At 42.0% G+C, this 19,675-nt stretch overlaps 1 protein-coding gene across 2 annotated transcripts; it reads right to left on the bottom strand.

The window, feature by feature from the left end:
- Nucleotides 1-385: 385 nt before the first annotated feature.
- sin3b (SIN3 transcription regulator family member B) lies at nucleotides 386-19,650 on the bottom strand. Of its 2 annotated transcripts, none has more exons than XM_026158499.1 (19): nucleotides 18,872-19,650; nucleotides 17,625-17,731; nucleotides 16,854-17,007; nucleotides 15,433-15,795; nucleotides 15,146-15,301; nucleotides 14,674-14,802; nucleotides 13,934-14,023; nucleotides 13,640-13,758; nucleotides 13,164-13,377; nucleotides 9,912-10,028; nucleotides 9,526-9,764; nucleotides 8,908-9,091; nucleotides 7,224-8,079; nucleotides 4,974-5,143; nucleotides 4,707-4,880; nucleotides 2,740-2,832; nucleotides 2,541-2,635; nucleotides 1,850-2,048; nucleotides 386-1,686 (listed from the first exon to the last, which is right to left on the bottom strand). In XM_026158499.1, the coding sequence occupies exons 1-19, from the start codon at nucleotides 18,980-18,982 to the stop codon at nucleotides 1,450-1,452; spliced, it is 3,807 nt and encodes a 1,268-aa protein (XP_026014284.1). In that variant the 5' UTR covers nucleotides 18,983-19,650; the 3' UTR covers nucleotides 386-1,449. The 2 variants fall into 2 exon arrangements, with proteins under 2 accessions (XP_026014284.1, XP_026014285.1); XM_026158500.1 differs by lacking the exon at nucleotides 18,872-19,650 and adding an exon at nucleotides 18,319-18,841.
- Between the last annotated feature and the right edge of the window lie 25 nt (nucleotides 19,651-19,675).

The raw sequence follows: 19,675 nt of genomic DNA, 5'->3' as shown, positions 1-19,675 counted from the left end.
ACTTCTCTTTTTTACTCATCTAGTTTCCTCAATTTTCTAAATGACACAGATATTCTTTGCTGATCACTTTGTTACTATTTCATGCCTGTCAAACTGTTTCATCTTTGGCATTTTTCATAGATTTCCACTAAGAAATGACAACAGATTCTGTTTTGTGACTGTCAAAACTTTTGCACATACCTTTAAAAATAAATGACTCTTTAGTTATCGAAGCAGCTGCAGGTTTCTACCATTGTCGTTTGAGCTCCAGGTTTTTTGGTCTGTCAGATTATCTCCTCTTTACAGGCTCCATCTGCGCACACAGACACTCCTCAACAGTGACTGATTTGCGTCGGCGAGGCTGTGTTGGTTAAACTCAACGACAAACAAGCTGCTAGTCAACATCTAAGAAGTTCACAACTAGGTTGTTTATTTTATGATAACTGATACAGGATAAATGTTATACATTCTATTTTAACACTGATATTTCGATTTTATTTTCAATGTCAGTATGCAAAAAAAGAACAATGCGAAATTAAACATTTGGTGATGAATATGATACATAATTTGATCTTCATTAATATTAAACCAATTAATCTTAAGGACTCATTGTTGCCCCAGTGATAACTTGTTTAGCTACAACACAAAAAAGGGGGAAATACAAAAAAATAAACAACAAACATCAAGAGTTGGCTGACAGCAAACACTGTAGAGAACCACATGATCTTTAGATGTGTAGATGCATATATAAAAATACAGGATCCCTGTTGTGTGTATATATATGCACATACAGTAATAACGCATTTACTATAGTTGCAGAGCCTGCAGTGGGCCTACAATTAGACAAAAATGAAGAGAGCAGGATACACATACATACACACGTTTACCATAATCTCCCCATATAAACACACAGAAACCAACCAACCGACCCACAGGCAGGCTCTCCGGCTTTAGAGGCTAAAAACTACATTTGACTTAAAAAAAAAAAAAAAAGAAAAGAAAAAGAAAAACAAACAGACATTCACATTTCTCAAACAAATCCCATGATCTCATGAGTCCTCACCTGATCAGCTGACTCAGCCGTCAGCCTTATTAACGTTACTGCCACCACAGAAGCTTGAATGATAAAGATGCTGAGGATGATGAACTCCGTTCTTCCCGGTGCGTTCCACTCGTGCAGCCAATCAGGGCCGAGCTGGCTCTCGTTGATTACTTCACTGTCTGTTGGCCCTCGTCCCCACATCGTCACTCCTCTCGCTCGCTCACTGACTCACTGCGTTTCTGCCAGTTTCTTCATCCGTGAGTCAGAGTGAGTGAGCGAGCACGTCGTGGAGACACGACTGCAGCTGTTTATGTCTGTGTTTAGTGTACGTATGTCCTTTGCATTCATGCATTTACCTGTGTGTGTGTGTGTGTGTGTGTGTCTGTGTGTGTGTGTGCACGCATTACTGTCCATCTCTGTGCAGGCCTCTACGGTGAAGAAGGGGCTTTGCTTCCGCTGTAATGAACCTGGTATCTGTTGACCATCTGCCCCTTCACTTCAGTCGAGAGGCAGGTAGTCTTGCAGGGGATGAGATCCTCCTCGTCTTCACCCATTAGCCAGTTCTGTACGGAGCGTTCAGCCGAGGCTGTAACGTGATTGGTCAGCCAGCTCTGGTGCCACTTGTCGAAGCGTTCGTGCTGGCTCGCTGCCACTCTGTGCTGCGACTGTGAAGGAAGAAGACAAACTGTCAGAGACTTGTCACTGAGAGACAAAACCGGATTTAACAAGCAGAAAACTAGCAGGGTTGGATTTCTTTTCTTCAGCAGAGCTCTGATGAGACCCACGCGGAGGACGGATGTCTAAATTTAAACTTAGATGCCAGCCTACCTTCCTGGCCTTGACGAGGGCCCCTCTGCGGTACATGTAGTCCTCAGAGTTCATGACAAACACCATCTTGTGAGTGTTGAGTTTAAAACGACAGTCGAGACTGCCGGCGTTTTCCACGCCCAGCTGGCGGTGCCACTCTCTCCTGCAGCGCATCGCCTCCACCTGTCGCACTTGCCAGCGGCGAAAACGGCGCAGGTTCCTGAAAAAAATGGAGACACGGTGCGGATTACAAAAAAACTGCCTTGACGTATTCTCAGGGTTCCTGAAAGACATCCGTTATACCCTGTTGATCTTTACAAATGTTATCTGAGATGACAGCAGATCTGTCATCAGATACCTTTAACAGAGCGTTCCCATAATGCTACCAGCTGAGGCACAACGAGCCAAACATAAAAACATGAAATCAATCAAAATCTATTTGGGGACACAGTTTTGTAAGTTTTACTTGATTTTTAGTTGAACAAATTCTGTCTAGTCTAATACACAAAAGAAATGCACCATCACAGCACAACGTTTATTAAAAATAAGACACGTAACGCAGGAGGTGTGCAGGAATTCAAATGCACTTTGGTTTCTCTTTCCAAGTATAATGAAATATAATATATTACAGATTCATTTCCACTGTCACACCTTTATTCTGCTGTTATTTATACTGCCACATAAGTAGAAACAGTAGAAACATCTGTCATACCTGGGCAGAAATACGGGCTTGAAGAAGTAGCCCTCTGCTTGAGAGCACAGACTGGACTCTGTTCCTACAAACTGCTCCATGTAGCTCGACAGGCACTAACAGAGGAAAGTTCCAGCGTGTTTAATCAAAGTCCAGTTATTCATTTCCAAGTTTCTGGTATGTAAACAAGTTTAGAAATTGTTAATAAATAAGTGTTTACCTGAACATCTAGCGGGTCATCAGCCTGGGCCTCCTCAGTGTCCAGCAGCTCGATGGTCATTGTCACTTGACCCTTGTTTTGAATAAACATCACCTGATGACAAAAACGAAACACCCATGTTTGAATGACCTCACTACACCTGAATCAAAACTATGACCCAAAAGTGTGACAAAGGCCTTTGCTTTATTCAAACAATTACTTAATAATAATAATAATAATAATAATAATAATAATAATAATAATAATAATAAATTGGATTTATATAGTGCTTTTCAAGGCACCCAAAGCGCTTTACAATGCCACTACTATTCATTCGCTGCCATATCGCGCCATCGGCCCCTCTGGCCATCACCAGTAGGCGGTAGGGTAAAGTGTCTTGCCCAAGGACACAACGACCAGGACAGAGAGCCCGGGGATTGAACTGGCGACCTTCCGGTTACAGATGCGCTTCCCAACCCCCTGAGCCACGGTCGCCCCGACTTGACTGTAATTTCCCAAACTAAAGGCCCCACGTGGCTGTGCACAGTCTGAATGTTATAGCTGTGTACGGTCACTGAGGGGCAGTACCAAACATATTTGGAGCAACTAGTCTATTGAAGGCCTTTATGGGGGTTTTTTGGCTGCTGTTGGTTCACCTTCATTGAACGTCTTTGTAGTGAAGCAAACAGTGTTAGAAACAAAACTGTCTGTGATTCTCATTCTGCTGTTCGGATCATTTTGTTATATTTCGTCCGCTTTGAACCGAGCTCTGGCTCATTTCCCATCAGTCTACCTACAACATCATCATCAGGTTTGTGTTGTTTTGGTAGAAATGCACACAAGCACATCTGCATTGTTTCACACACAAAATCTTTTGCTCTGTGTAGTAAAGTTCCTGCACGAATGGACATAAACGCAATGAATTCCTCTTGAGTCAAAGATGGACAGCAGCATCCAGATATCTGGGAGAGAAATTAAAAACAGTCTGCACCCAACCAAAGAGAAGCCGAGATGTGGCGTTCTTGGTTCTCAGTAGAACTGTGCCATATTATACACATCATTTAAGAAAGTATACTTTATTGATCCCCGTGGGGAAATTCCTCTCTGCATTTAACCCGTTCACCCAGTGAAGCAGTGGGCAGCCATCGGGCGCCCGGGGAGCAGTGTGTAGGGGAGCAGTTCAGTGGATTCGAACCACCAACCTTCCGATCATGGGGCCACCACTCTACCTACTGAGCTATCCCTGCCCCAATAACAATAATACACTACATCTCCCCCCACCCTCCTCACAAAAGTGTTATACTGTGCGGTCAGTAGTACAGCGTTTCTCATCCCTAGCATGCAGATAAAATTAAAATTTAAAAAGATAAAATTACTGAACACTGTGCTGTTTTCTCAATTGAACAATAACATCTTTAAAAAACAAAACAAAAAACAAAGCAAGCAAACTGTTTGGATCCCAGAAAAGCATTTCCATTCTTCTACAACCGGTAATCAAGTATTCAACAGCTGTTATCAAAGCGTTAGTACCAGAGAAAGGTAGCATCTGATTACATTGAAGTGTAAACGTGTTTATCACGCTGTGGTACAGCTGGCTGTCATAAAATAATTTCAGGTCCACAAAAACGTAGTTAAATCTCAGTCATTAGTTGGAAGGTGAAATTTCAATCGACTGCACCAAAGGCCTCAACAGCATGAGAAAAATGTAAAGAATGAATCCTTGGGGGAAAAAATACTTGGACTGGAGGAGTGAGCTGGTTTTTGTTTTCCTACAATCACGATCGCTGTCCGTAAAACATTCCTTTACAAAAACAGCTTAAGTGATGCACTTTCCTTTTATGGGTACATCTAGTCTTCTGAAATTTTTACCGTCCTGTGAAATCGCAGAGCAGCATATTTTTACTGCAGAGAAGGATAATCTGAAATAGTTTCACTACTTCAAACAACAGCTGTGTGTCAGGGCCAAGCGTTTAACCCACTGGACTCACCTTGAAGCAGTTCTCTTCGGCCATCACTCGCTCAGCTTTCCACTGGTAGCTGGTCTCCCAAGCTGCTCTAACACACTGTGAGGACAGGTTTCCCCCGGCTGCCCCTCGTTTCCTCTCAGCCAGGTAAAGCTCAACCACTTGCAGACACACCTCGTCGCTCACCAGGTGCTGCAACTTTAGTCAGAGAGGTAAATATTAGAATATGCCAGTGTTCACATTACAGAGTCACGGGACTTAGAGAATTAACCTGTGTGTGAAACTGTTTACCTGTCGGATGATGTTGTGGATGACTTTGTCGATGGTGAAGCCGATATAGGCGTGGATGGTGAACATCTCCCTCAGCGTGTCCTCATATTGTGTAGAGTCCAGGTTGCCATCAAGCAAACTGCGCACCATATCGAGGAAAGCTGGGTAATACTCCTCTAACTCCACCTCACCTGTGGAAGGGGAAGGACAGCACTTTTGTTAGAGCAGCTTCTCATTAAATCATCTGTGTGGATGTGCAGTGGAGACTAGGGCTGCACGATACTAGGAAAACCTGCGATGTGCGATAACTGTGATCAATATTGCGATAACGATATGACTTGCGATAAAATAAATAGCAAAACAAAAAAACAAATACATAATTTCTGTTTTACTGCAACAGTTTTATTTAAAGAAAGCTGCTGTATTAGCAGAGTAACACCAAAGTGCACTTTAACATTGAAACTGTCTGAGGCTTGAATTCTGAAAGACATCCTTCCCGGTCTCTAGAATTCGTTTTGAATAAACATAACACACTTGTCGGTCTTCTTTAAGATCCCAGCTGGCCAGCACCTCACGTGATACACGGGCTGTATTTTCACTAGTGTGAGAGTCTGGAAAATACACAGTCTCTAGACACCGTGTTTTCAGTTCAGGGTCTACGGTGAGGAAGTGCACTGTGAAGCTCATATATGGCTCCGTTGTACGACTTGATCATAGGTCTGTAGTTGTTGCGTAGTTTTCAGCTTGGCTCAGTTCAAACGTGACGGTCTTGCGGCATGTTTCGTACATTTGTGGAATGGCAACATGGGAAAAGTAGTTTCGTGAGGGGATGCGATATCTCTGGTCCACTTTATGACTGGTGAAGCCCTCTCTGCTAACTGTATTTATAGGCATCATGTCTTTAGCCAAAAAAATGTGTAATGGCCTCTGTTATTTCTTTGTAGCGCTTCGACGTTTTCTCATAAGGAGTTCCACTTGAAAAACTCTGATACAGAGACGGCTGTTGGACTGCGGTGCTCTTTGTCTTAACATTAGCAACCTTTGTTTGGCTAGCCCTGTCTTTCTGGAACTCTTCAAACTGTTCTCTGTGGTTGTATTGAAGATGATGGTGGAGTCGTGTTTCCTCTGGTGGTTGCCACGAGTGTTCGGCAAGTGTTGCAGAGCACCTGTGTTTGGAGAACGTCATCTTTATCAAATCCAAAGTACCTCCAAATAAGCGAGGTACTTTTTTTTTTTTTAGCCACGAGTTCATAGTCAGTAGCGTTCTCGTCATGCGTCTCGCTCTCAGCCATTACAACTCTGACTCGGTGCTGCAGCGTTGTTCGTTCCCCACCTGAGTAGGAGGCGGGCCTCTAATCCATTTGATTGGTTAATGCCGTGAAGGGCTCTATTCGACTGGTCAAATGTGTAAAGGGGTTTCTTTGGTCAGTTCGATTTATTGTGCAGGCCTAGTAGAGACCCTGTCCCAGCAACCAAAAGCAGTTATTTACAAAAGGCAGGCCTGATGTGTGTTTGAAGAACAGATTCTTCTGATCTGAAGAAGGGTTGCAGCAACAAGTCAGTTATCAGAAACTATCGGTTAAAATGACTAAATATTAGAAAGTTTCTCAAACAAGAGGCTTTTCTGTGTCTTATATTACAAGGAATGTAATATTGTGGCCTAAGACACTCTACATGTACAGCTTGTAATATGCTGAACAAGAATTTAGTTTGTTTTTGATAACCAGTAAACCTTGTCCTAAACAGACTTTTAGAAAAGTGCCTTTAACTGGTCCATACAGGTCCTGCAAATCTGTTCAGAGCATCAAAAAGTCTTTCACCACAGATTTCTTCCCGAAACAAAACACAACAATGCTACTACAACACTCAGATTCTGAACAAAGTCAACTAAATAAAGGCTGACACGTAGCATTAGTAGAACGATCATTTTTCAAACGTTATTTTATTGCCGTGCTGTTTTAAACACTGAGAAATGTTTCAACATATCTGGAACATCATTCCCTTTAGCAAACATTAATCTTATTTAACAGTGTGACTGACACCAATTTAAAAGCACATTCTGATTCAGTGCACATTTATTGAAGCTAATTATCTAATCGTCTTGATGAAGTAACTTGTATATTACAGCGTGTGATTATTGCTCAGTGATCTGGAATAAAGCCACCCACACTGAGCTTACCTGTCTACATCACAGCTGACCAACCCCACTTAAAAATCAAACACCTGACGACTGTAAAGATGTGAGTAACTGTAAACATAGACTGGACTTACTGGGCTGCTTGAGGCGGAGCTCCATAGCGAGGTCACACGCCTTTTCCCTCCGTCCCTCTGCCATCAGCAGCCTCTCTCTGCTCTGCTCAGCTCGATGCTCCAGCAGCTGCCGTTCTGCTTGTCGGTAAACCCGCAGCAGCCGCGAACACAGAGTCTGGTGCAGCCGCAAAAAGAAATACCAGTTGTTGTTGACAAAAAACAGGTTGTAGACACCATCCAGCTCCTTTTGGTGCTCTGCTTCGGGGTCACGAAGGTCCACCTTCTCCCCGGCTGCACCCGAGCTCATCTCCATAGGTGTAGACCCCGGGGTCGGTGTGGATCCAGCAGGCTGGCTTATGCTGCTTGAGGTGGTCGAGGCTTCGTTTTCTGCAGGTTGGGATGGGCTGCAGCGCCTCCTCCTGGAATCACCGTTGAGCTGCTGCTGCGGTTGGGACTGGGTCTGGGACTGTGATTGGACAGGTTGGGGTTGAGACTGACAACTGCTGGCTGCTGCTCCTGATGCATTATTACCATTTCCTCCTCCGCCTGCTGCGGTGGTGGCGGTTCCACCTCCTCCTTTATCGCCTCCCTCTTCCAGCTCAGCCTCCTCATCCGTCCATTCTTCAGTATCACTGAGCTCGCCGCGGCGGGAGAAGAACAAGTCGGGGACAAAGTGCTGGATGATGCGTTTGATGTGGTCCTTGTCATCTTTGTGAATAGTTGGTTGTCGTTTAACGTGGTAGATGATGAGTGAGGCAGCATCCTCCAGGATTTGTTTGTCCTCATAAGTAAACACCATGTGAGGTTCACTGGATGAGGCTGAACCATTACGGCTTTGTTGGCCAACACCACCTTCTTCTGTGCTCTGCTCCTGACGCTGAGGTAAAAAGAAGAAAATCAGACAGCAGAAGGAAACTCCTACAGGCCAAGCAGAAATACGGAAACCTTTGACACCAAGAGGTTTCACTGACCTCTGACAAATCCCTTTAACAAAAAAACCCCACCTGCACTCAATGTCCTTTGACTGAAACACACCATCTTCATTATGAGCCATGGTGTTAGAGCAAAGCCACTTAAGGAAAATTTTATAGCTCTGTTCTTACTAAAAATGCTACTAGAGTAGCTTTGCATACTCACAATTCCTAATAATGTTAATTTATTTCAGTTCAGGCCCTCAACTCATCTCCTGTCTGGAAAAACTGTTTTAGCTCCTCCCCCTTTAAGCCCACCCTCCTCATAAGTTAGCTGTCCTCTAATTGGCTGTCCATGACAAACAAAAGGTTTGAACAGCAGGAGGCGGGGCTGGTGGTCAGAGCTTTGCCCAGGGATTTTGGCTCATAGGGATTACCCATCACGTATACAGACCTCAACAGGTCCACTTTAGTAACGTCAACGTGGACGCGAAATCCTAAAGAACCATCAGAAGTTTGAACAAGTTAAAATGTCAAATGTGAAACTTCAGTCAGGTGACGCATGTTGTGCACCTGACTGATGAACTGTAAGCACCAGAATAATCTTTTTAAATTTTAGAAAATGTGAGAGGATAATAGTCAGGTTACACTATAATGAACGCTTTTATACCCTCTCACTGAGTCTGACTCTTCTTATGATTATACAAAAGCGATTATGCAGGACTGCTATATCAGGCTTCACACCTCGTTATCTTTTCATCACCATTCAAGGTCGCGAATAGAGGAGTGTTTACCTCGTCGTAGATGCTTTCAATCTCATTAAGAAGACTTTTCGACCGCAGGGCCTTCATATCGTTCTGTTTGAAGTTGACTCCTTGGTGGTCGAGGGACTTCAGGTAGGCCTTCTCGTACTGCTCCCTCCAAATCTTATTGAAACCCTGCTGGGCCTCTCGCCACTCTTCCTCCTTAGCTTTCAACCTGGAGAGGAAAGAAAAGCTTTAAAGTTGACGCCTAAAAAAAACATTCATGTAGTTGAATCTATTTTGTCACCACAGTGCGTTTGTTTTTTCACATGTTAGACTGGAAGGAAAAAGGCAGTTCTTCAGAAAGCACTATTCGTGTAGCAGGGTGCACAAAGACCTCCATGTTGATACAAGGATTTTGCTCACGCTGTCAGCAGCTGAATATTCCCATCATATTGTCACTTGCTTAAATCTCTCAGCTGGTCATGTAAACAGAAGTATAATCAACAGTTTTCCTTCTATAGCCACAGTGATGTAAACATTAGATGTGTTGGTTCAACATCCTGCTATTTCATATGCATATGAAAGAATATTGTGGCTATAAGGCTTAAAGTGTCTGCACATGTCAGACGTCACTGGGGAATTCTGAGATAAAGAGATTGTCCTGACCTCTTCAGCACCACAGGCACAGCAGTAGCAGGACTCCTCTTCAGTCCCTCGATGATCTCAGGGGCTTTGTCGCCATAGATACGATACACCGCACGACGCTGGATGACCTCAGAGGTGCCGCCCAGGCAGTCGTCTAATCTGAATCGGTCCTGGTCCTCTGGTGAGAGGCGAGAAAGCTTCTTCTGGACACTCTCTAGGACTCTGATGGTGGCCAAGTTTGTCTCCAGAACAACATCCAACTAAAGAATAAGTGTTAGAGACGGCTTTTAGAGGGCATCTTCTAAAGCTTAGCACCACGCGATATATGTGTTTAAGAATAAAACATCCTCGGGGTCACCAAATATATTTACTACTTGTTAAAAACGCTAACATTAAGATGCACATACCTCAAATCTTTCATCCTCACAGCGATGCAGCTGCTCCTCATAAGGAGTCTTCTTGGAGCTAACAAAGGTTGAATCTTCTGACCAGGAGGGGAAAGACACCCAGGTGTCATTCAATACCTGCACACATACAGATAAAAACATGAGTTTTCATGCCAGCACACTTTTCTATGGTAACACTTTAAAGATTGCTTTTTATGCACCTTGATATTTTTACTCTGGACTTCAGAAAGTATAATTAAGTTACAATATGATCACCCGATCAATCTGCTGTAGCACAGATCCCTTTAAGGCATCTTTCTACTGATTGGGTGCCCCTCACACACAAAATATTTGAAGAGAGGGTACGTGAGGCTGCCGTGCTGACAGAACGCCTTATCAAGAAGGCTTATTTTAGGGGTATGCAGGAAAGGTTCAAAGCAGCCTGGAGGCTGAGCCTCAGTGATTACTTGTACATATGCTGCCTTTGTTATTTGAAACTTTTCTATGAGAAAAGGAAAAACATATTTAAGCTACATACTGCCTCCCTGTCCTTACTGTACTCATCTGATTCTGCATAACCATAATCAACTACCAGCTACCAGGCCATTAATTAGGATTTCTTTCCCTCAACATGCTCCTGATGACTGCTAAGTAATAGACGCTTCTGAAGTTACAATCCTAATATGGCAGTAGGGTCAAAGTTTCTATTAGGTGGTCACACGATGTGCATACTACTGAGCAAACAGTACGTCTGTGTATACATGTGCTCCTAACTGCATGTGTAACCTTTTGCCATGGTTCAACATTTTCAAAACAGAGTTCCTGTTTTTGTGTACTTTGCACTCGAGACAGAAACACATGCACAAGCAATACACTTTCCCCCCGTTGGTTTCCCACCATTTCACTAAAATACAGGTGGCAATAAAGTGTGAGAAAATGTGGGAAGACTGACTCGCAGCTTCATTCAGACACGCCCACAACAATCAGAAAGAGAGCAATGATGTGCTCCACAAGATATTCACCATATCTGCAAAACGTTACATCAGTGATGCATAAAGTGACATATGAGGTCAGAGTCTTGTACATCACTGTGGTTATTCAGAGTTTTGAAAAGGGAATAATTTAGTGTTATTTTCTGTTAGATACTGATCAGGGATAGGGTTAGATGATCAACTGAAAGGTTCCATGTCAAGTCTTTGCTGGATTTTATTTTCCCCATTTCTTAAGGACATGACTTTCAGATATTGTTCATCTACTGTAGAGAATTGTTTAGGTTTGACACTCATTTTGTCTGCAACCTGTCCGGTTTTCCACTTCCCTCAAACTTTTTTGCGGACACACTGCACACCATACTGACAAGTGACAAGTTTCTGCTAATAGCTTTTTAGGAATTGACTTGCTGGCCTAGAAATACTATTTTATGCCTGTCAAGCTGTTACCATCGGCATTATACAGATTCAAAATGGCATGGTTTCAAAACATAGTGATAGTAAAATGTTTCAAAAAAACAGCTGATTAGAAAATTAAATTGATTAGTTGCGTGCAGAGATAGACAGTAACGCATTACTGTAATCCGATTACTTTTTTCAAGTAACGAGTAAAGTAAGGGATTACTATTGCAAAAACGGTAATTAGATTACCGTTACTTTCCCGTAGGAACGCTGCGTTACTGCGTTACTAAAACCGTGATTTTTTGCGAGAATGTCTCATGACAGTGACGTAAGCGAGTGCGACATTCGTGACAACAGCTGTGTGCAGATCAACAATGGATCATATATCAGTGCAGAGAGAGTATGAGCGTGCAGCGTTTAAAGCGTGGAAGTACTGACCTTACTTTGAGTTTGATTCCATAAAGAGTGACAAAAACATTAGTGTCCGCTGTGCGTGGGAAGAAAACTTCTTTTTACAGCGAAAAAACCCTAAACTTCCAAACAAGCACCGAGTAGCTACGACGTAATGGGAAACTCACAGAGAAACTCGCGGATTCTTCCACTGACCGCGGCACACCTGCACCAGGGTAACCCTCCGCCTACCCCACTCCTGCTTTACAGGTGAAAATAGAGCAACAGGACCGCTGAGTCTTTGACTTTATTTATTTTCTGCTGTGTTTTACTTGCATCTATTTGAAAGACTGAGTGTAAACACAAAAAATATTTTATTTTATGAGCTGGAATGTGCAGAAAATAGGTTTAAATATTAAACTAATTTCTTCCAGTCAGAGAATGTTGCATATAATTAAATTTTTGCTTGATGCATAAAGTTAAAAGATTAAAACTAATAAAACAAGTTTTAAAAAGAGACTTTTCCATTTGATTACATTTTGTATGATGGATTATGTAGAAAAAGTAGAATTGGGCTGAGAGATCTATCACTTTATCACCTATTCAGGTTGTAAATCGTGTTTTTAAAAAGTAACTAATTAATTAATTACTTTTGAAAATAAGTAATCAGTAAAGTAACGGGATTACTTTTTTGGGCAAGTAATCAGTAATTAGTTACTGATTACTTTTTTCAAGTAACTTGACCAACACTGGTTGCGTGTTACATGTAGACAACACCGATTCATCACTTGCGAACTTGAACAATTCAATGTTAAGTTGATCAAATTTGTAATTTAATATTCAAGTCAAACAAACTTAAAGAGGGAAAGTCGACACTCAAGATGTGATTTTGTAAAAGCCTGCGCGTTTACCTCAAGCAGCTACAAGCATGCAAGCTGTAACTTATGGACTGATGTTTATCAACCAGGGTTGTTGATGAAATAAATGTGGGGTAAAAACAAAAAAAAGAAAGAAAAAAAAAAAACTTGTCAGCAAGATTCAGCCCTGTGTGCATAAGAGCTTACTAACAGCAGCTGTTTTCATAAAGGAAGAGCTTCGAGACATCCTCATATTTGGCAGCCTGAAGGTATGAGACAGAAACTTAAGTTGGCAACCTCGCCCACCCCCTCATGTCATGTGAGGTTTAGGGAGTCCTCAAAAACAATGACATTCTTAGGTGAGCTGATCGAGGGACAAAGGCACAAAAGAGGCATGCAAAGATAACAGGAATCATAATATTGTGCGTATCTAGACATCAGTTTCTATGCATGCAGTTCAAACTTGTGCTATGTTGAAAAAAATAAACATTTAAATTCAGACATCAAGCCAACATGTTAAGATGCTGTCAAAGAAATAATAAGGAACAGATGAAAGGGGCTCAAATGCACACAGATAACTTTAAGAAATGAATGACGCAGTGGTCTTTGTTTGGTAAACTCTTAAGTAGATATACCTCCTTGCATAAGGCCGTGCGCCCACTGCATTTAGGCTGCTGGTAGGTCTTGGGCAGTGCTCTATAGCTGGACCCCAGGCGCTTGCAGGAGGCATAATCCACCTCCCTGCCCCCTCCTCCCTCCATGTAACGATCCGACAGCCCTGACACAGCATGAGAGAGCTCTTTGTCCCCGAGAAATGACTTGAACTGTGTGTACAGTTCAGGAAACTTCCTGCAAGGATATGGACAAAATTATTAATGACAGATAACTGAAGTACATCTGGTATTTTCAGCTAGTATAAAAAGCCCTGTGACAACCATTTAGAGATAACTTTCAAATTTGTAAAGTTGACCTGAATGTCATATCTGAAAACAAACAATATCTTAATATTTGTTGCCATTTGCTTCACTAACACTGGATATTAGCATCATAAACCATTTCCACTTTAGTTTGTCTCTTTCTATCCATCTCAAAATTCTTTCCATCCACTCACCCCAAGAAAGGAGTAACAAGCTGTAGCAGCTCGGCTCCTGAAACGACTTCTTGGTTAAACAAGGCGATGCAGCGCAGGAAGTTCTCATATACTTCCTGGCTTTTAAACAGGCGACGAACCTAAACGACAGTTGGGTTGACAATAAAATTCGCTCAATCACTTTAAAAAATAAAAAAAAGTTTCAGTTAAAAACAAAAAGAAACAAAAAGAAAAAACATTATGGGATTAAAAATTTAGTATAAAAAATTAAATAAATAAAATCCAGAATTACAGCCCAGAAGAATAATCCCTCACCTTATCAAAGAAGGAAAATTCTCTTAAGACTCCATGTTTGCCAACCGAAGCAAAGGACTGATCTTTGGTACAGGAATACTTCATTTTTTTCTAAATAAAGAGAAGAATAAAATCTGAACATCACAAACTCGACCGCTTTTGGAAAATCCCAAAGAGCTGTTGAAACTTTTAAAGAAAAGTTTGTGTTGTGCAACACAAAATTATTTTCTAGCAAATGAGTTGGTGCTGACGAAATGAAGTAAAGGAATGCAAATACTCTGTAATTATGTTACAAGCTTGTGAGACACATTTTGCCCAGCATGTTGCAGGCTGTAATGTCCATAATAGTAAATGACATACATCACGGGGCTTACATGCAACACATTAACTTATAGAAATGACTGAATGTAACAGATTAAAAATAAACTGGTATTCAGTAAGTTCTCTTCAATTAAACTGTTACTGTGTTACTCAACAATTATGAAAATAAAGAAATTTACCAAAGTAAAAGCAAATAAAAAGTCCATAAGGGTAACAGTCGTTCTGTAGCGTCTGTAACAAGAATGGTGTCTTTCAAAGCTCCACCTCTCTCTCTCTCTCTCTCTCTTGTTTTTAATTAATTGTGAATACGTCAGAATTTTAGACCCTATTTCACAAGATGATGAAGTTGCAAAAACAATCATAAAATGTAGCATTTGAGCTCATAATGCACAGCTTTTGTCTCTTTCACTGACTGACCTGCTGAAGAGAGAAGAACTTACCTTGAGCAGTGGGGACATATGCTGGAGAAGTATGGGCCTCGGCCTCTTTTTGTTCTGTTTGGTTATCGTGTCCTCTTCCTCTGTTCTTTTCAGCTGCTCTTTCCCCCCGGTGAGCGAACTGCCTGTGAACTACAGAAGAGGAGGCACGTGGGCAAAAAATGCTCAGTAGTACTTCTTGGGACTTTGGGAACTTCTTAGAGAACTGACTGACAGAAATACAACGTTTTTGACAAGTTATATATTCAGCTGTTCAAAAGTGGCACTTCACTGTGACTGTGTGAATATTATCATGATGGCATTTCAGAGCCGTAAATATACAAAATGTCACTGTTGTAAACTGTGTTAAAATAACTGGAAATGAGAAATGTTGCTTTCGTGCCCGACTGCAAATTGTTTCTGTTCAAACTGTGCAGATTTTCATCTCCTTCCCAAGTGGAACATCAGAAATCTCCGTCTATGCTGCTCAACTCACCAGTGATCTCTTGGCATCGGGCAAGAATTGTCCAAACTCAGCCAGCAGGTCTTCTTGTCCCTTGAAGAGACTGGCAACTTTAGAAAACACCTCATCTTCTGTCATCCCACTGCTGCCTCGACTGCCTCGACTCTCCTTCACCTCCAGCTGTTCCTTCTAAAATGTTATAGAGATATAGGGGAGACACACACACACAAAATAAAAACAAAACTCAGAAACTGCAAATAAAAACCCAACACCTTTTATGCTATGAATATGCAGTATTCATGGCCTTACTTCTACAGTACCTGATATGTGTGAAGAATTTCTAGGAAGGCTCTATAGATCTCTGGATGGTCCAGGAAACGGTTTTTAATCTTGTTGACGTAGCTGATGGCGCTATCAAATTCTACGGGGCTCGTCTCTGAGGCAGGCGGGGACACAGATGAGGTGGCTGCTGGATTTTGGCTCTCTCTGCTGGTCAGGGGAAGAGAAAGTCTGCTGGGAGGCTCTGGAGGTCCTGCTGCTGATGAAGACAGGGGCTCTGTTGTGGCCACCTTGACTTCACTGGTCTGGGCAGGTCCCACTTCAGAGTGAGAGGAAGAGGCGCTACCCGAGGTTGCAGCAACAGCAGGAGCGACAGGACTCTTCCCCTGCGGGCTTGGGGATACCTGCACAGAGATGCATTAAGAAAAAGACTGTTTATTTACGACTTGGGGAGAAATATCTGTTTGTATATGCCGGTGCAGGTGCAGCTAAAATGATGACGTAAACCAACTTTAATGTGCTTGTGCTGCTGCAGAAATATTAAACACTCAAACATAAGTTGGCTCTGTGGGTTCGTTTTAAATCCCTCTCTTAGCAGTGTATAAACTCTATATAACACAATAACAATTGTAATTGTAGACAAAAGGTACACAGTAAACATAAAGCACTAAATATTAAAATGATTTAACAGAAAAAGTTTACATAAACTTTCATAGGTTTTAGAAAAGAAACGCATGCATTATGCATACTTTATGCCTAATGTTCAGAAAGAAAAGTGACTGGATGTTTATATGAATGTACTTGTAATCTAAAGTCAGTATTAAAGGAAAGTAGTTCTGATGCAAATCCCAAGTCACACTAACATTACACCTAAGATTGCCCAAATCCCATTATCTTGCCATCCACTACCTAAGCACGATCCATCTCTCAGAACAAAACATCCCTGGAAGTTAGTTCCCAGCTTTTACTTTAAAATAATAAAATTGTACACAGAAACTGAAGGAGCTGACACATATAAAAGTTTAACTCAATCTGACACGGACCAAATGCCACAGAGTGAAATCATTACAAATTCCTCAGTGTAGTCGTTTTTGTGTCACACCGTAAAATTCTTTTAAAGTCTAACATAGATTCCTAATCTCTGAAATTCTTTTTTATATACAACTTGTATATATTTGGCTCTTTGTGATGAGATTTAAGTGCTTGTTTCAGCCAAAAATGCACAGGAAGAAGCAGAACTCCAGCTGAAATTTTGTTAAACTACAAAGCTGCTGTCACATTTTGTAGTGAAATCTTCGTGAGGGCTTTTTCAGGTAGATCATTCAGCTGAAGTTCAGGGCAGTAGAGCCACACCTGTTTCCTCCTAAGATGTTCTGTGGTCTTAAACATATAATGCTGTCAGCATACACTGCTGTACATTGCTTTACTTATATCTGATATCTCTTTAAAAAGAGTATCTTACCTGTGCAGAGAAAGGAGACTGAAGGAAAGCCATCCCATTCTTAGGGACCTCTATCCGATACCCCGGTGGCAAGAAGGCATTGAAGCCCAAGACGAGGTCTGGGTGTCCATGAAACAGTTGTGATACACGGTTTATCACTCCCGGTGTGTCGATGCTATTTCAGAAGACATACAGATAGTTTAGAAGTTTGGTTGAGAAAGATTGATTAACTACTTCTCTCAAACACCACAAAGCAAAAACAGAAAACAAGTTATTAATAAGCGCTACACATGTTAGCTTTAAAGAAAAAGGAGCAAAGAGGATTTGCTTTTAGTCCTCGTTTCATTTCAAGATAATAATACCAGTTGCATAATTACAGTAAGAAGCTATGTGCAGTTTCATATGCACTGATAAACTCCAGATTGTGAAACAGAACTAGTCAAGGATTAAACAGCACAACGTAATGAAACTCCATAAACAAGCAGCACAATCACCATCTAAAGAATATGTATGGGAATGTATGTCATTAAGAATGCATTACTAGAACTCCCATTACTTCTGGTTTTCACCCTGGCAGAAGTACAGCTGCCAGTTGGTCACAAGATTATACAAAAACCATCAAGCTGAATTTCATAAGACTTGGTGGCGTATGGGTAAATGAAGATCCCACTGTATTTTAAAGTGGATCTGGACCACCTCCCTTAAAAACTGCACAACAGAAATCAGTGTGCTCCCTGTGTGCCCCTGTGTAGTAGTTACTTGTGGTTTGTTTGCATAAATGCCCAATGATACCTCTGCGACTTGAACTCCTTCATGATGTCGAGAAACTTGTTATATATCCCAGGGTCATTCGCAAAACGAATTTTGACTTGGTCCAAATATGACAAGGCATCTTCAACCTAAACATGGAGAAGAGGAAGAAAAAAATCAGTACAGAACAAAGCACAGGCAGTCTCAGCTGGATGTATGGAGCAGCATTTTCCCCAGAATCCAGCCACGGTGCTCACGGTGGATGATTTTACAGCTACAAAGCTTGTTTATAGATTTCAAATGCTACGTTTTGCATTATTAATAAATGCATTTATTTCCGATTTGTACTATAAAATTACAGGTAGCCCCATCGTACAGATTTGTTTCAGTGCTGCATACGTGAAGTTACGTGAATGCTGACTGATTTGTTCACTATCAGCCAAAGTGCAACATCAACAAATCCTCTGGTTAGCAGTACAAGCTGTACAACTAACGCTAAAATAAATAAATAACTGGGCATACACAAGAGACACCAGGCAGCTTTTGTTCATTACTCCACTGCTTTCTTTCGCTACCACAGCTAGGCTAGTTTAGGTTGCGCTAAAGGGGGAAAAATGTCTTCACACAAGCCATTGTCACAAATAGTCCACATCTTAAAGAGGGTTGTTGTAGCTAACGTTTAGCCAGGAGCCAGTCGACTCACGATAATAACTCCACCAACACTTGCAACACCTACCCGCATACAAATTTATACAATATGTTTAGTCACAGCTGGTCCCCGGCCAACAGTGTCGCGTTGGCAAAAACAGTACGACATATTAAAACACTACTATAACAAAGAAACGTGTACTGAAGCTGCTAATGAAGTGAAATAGCCGTTCTTGGCTAGCCTGGCTGACGTCCTCCACTTTGTTCGGGTGGCTGAAAAAACGAACAAGGAGGAACTTCCCACAAGCGAGGTCTGAGTTAACGTTTGCTCACAGAAGCACTTATTGATATGGCAAATGAGAAAGTACCACTAACTGTGCCACTCCACTGTCACTCGCACATCCACTAAACGAAACATAGCTTCTAAATCCAACATTAAATGTTAACGTTAGGCTGTTTAGCAATGAATTACTTTTAATAGGCCAGCGAGCTAACTAACGTTAGCCAGCCGTTCCTTTCACTACTCTCGACGACAGAAGAGAGAAAGAGAAAAAAGCCTCAAATCCAATGCAATGATCCGACGAACAAAATGGTTCTGACTCTCAGCCACTTTTCCCTTGTCATGTCCGTTGTCTCCTTACCTTCAGCTTCTGGAAGTGCTGCTGCTGCACTTGCTTTTGTGTTATAACGTAAGGCTTGTCTTGAATTTGGTTTATTTGCTTCGCGGTGCTGTGCGCCTGAATCTTCGCCATTATCCCGGCGACAGGAGGCTCGAGAGCCGCTACCACAACTTAAGAGGGAAGCTTCGGCGTTACCTCCAGTTGTTGGCTAGCCGACAAACCTTGCTCTCGGTCGGGAAGCCAGCCTGCCAGCAAGCAACCCTACTCTGCCTAGCTGGACAGTCTAGGTACAGAGGCACAAAAAAAAAAAGGACGGGAAATCCAGCAGAATGAAGGTTGATGACAGACAACCTGCTACTCTCGGTGACTTTGATGAAACATCACCATCGAATTAAACGAGCCCAGGCAAGAAGTATCGGAAAATAAGCCCAGAGACAATGGTTACCGTTTTTCGTATTTAAAAAAAACTAAAGCCTGTCTCTTTAAATTCGGCGGCAGCGCTCTGTCTTGGCGTCCGGAAGCCAGAGTAGGAGTGAAAAAAAAAGTGAAAAATTGAACTGCGCAGTCGCAGCGATGGGAGGAGCTGAGTTCACAAGAATCAGATTGCTCCACTCCCCCTTCACTGCTACAAAGGAGCAGCGCTACTCCATGCAAAGGATGGCTGCACACTCCACAACGGTGCCCACGGAGCTCGACGGTGGACCGAATGCCGACTGTGAGAAAGATCGATACATGGCTATTGATAGACACCTACGGCTCATTCAGAGGGCATTCACAATGGATTCAGCTTGGTTTTCCAATGCAGGAGCCAGAGGCAGTTTTAAA

This window comes from Astatotilapia calliptera, chromosome 23, assembly GCF_900246225.1.
Source record: "Astatotilapia calliptera chromosome 23, fAstCal1.2, whole genome shotgun sequence".
NCBI lineage: Eukaryota > Metazoa > Chordata > Actinopteri > Cichliformes > Cichlidae > Astatotilapia > Astatotilapia calliptera.
This window is presented reverse-complemented; position numbering and strand designations above follow the sequence as displayed.

Coding starts and splice junctions, on each gene's coding strand:
- sin3b (XM_026158499.1), bottom strand. CDS start 18,982: ATGGCGAAGATTCAGGCGCACAGCACCGCGAAGCAAATAAACCAAATT. Junction 15,796..16,853: donor AGTCTCCTTTCTCTGCACAG/GTAAGATACTCT, acceptor ATCTCTGTGCAG/GTATCCCCAAGCCCGCAGGG. Junction 15,302..15,432: donor AAATTCTTCACACATATCAG/GTACTGTAGAAG, acceptor ATAACATTTTAG/AAGGAACAGCTGGAGGTGAA.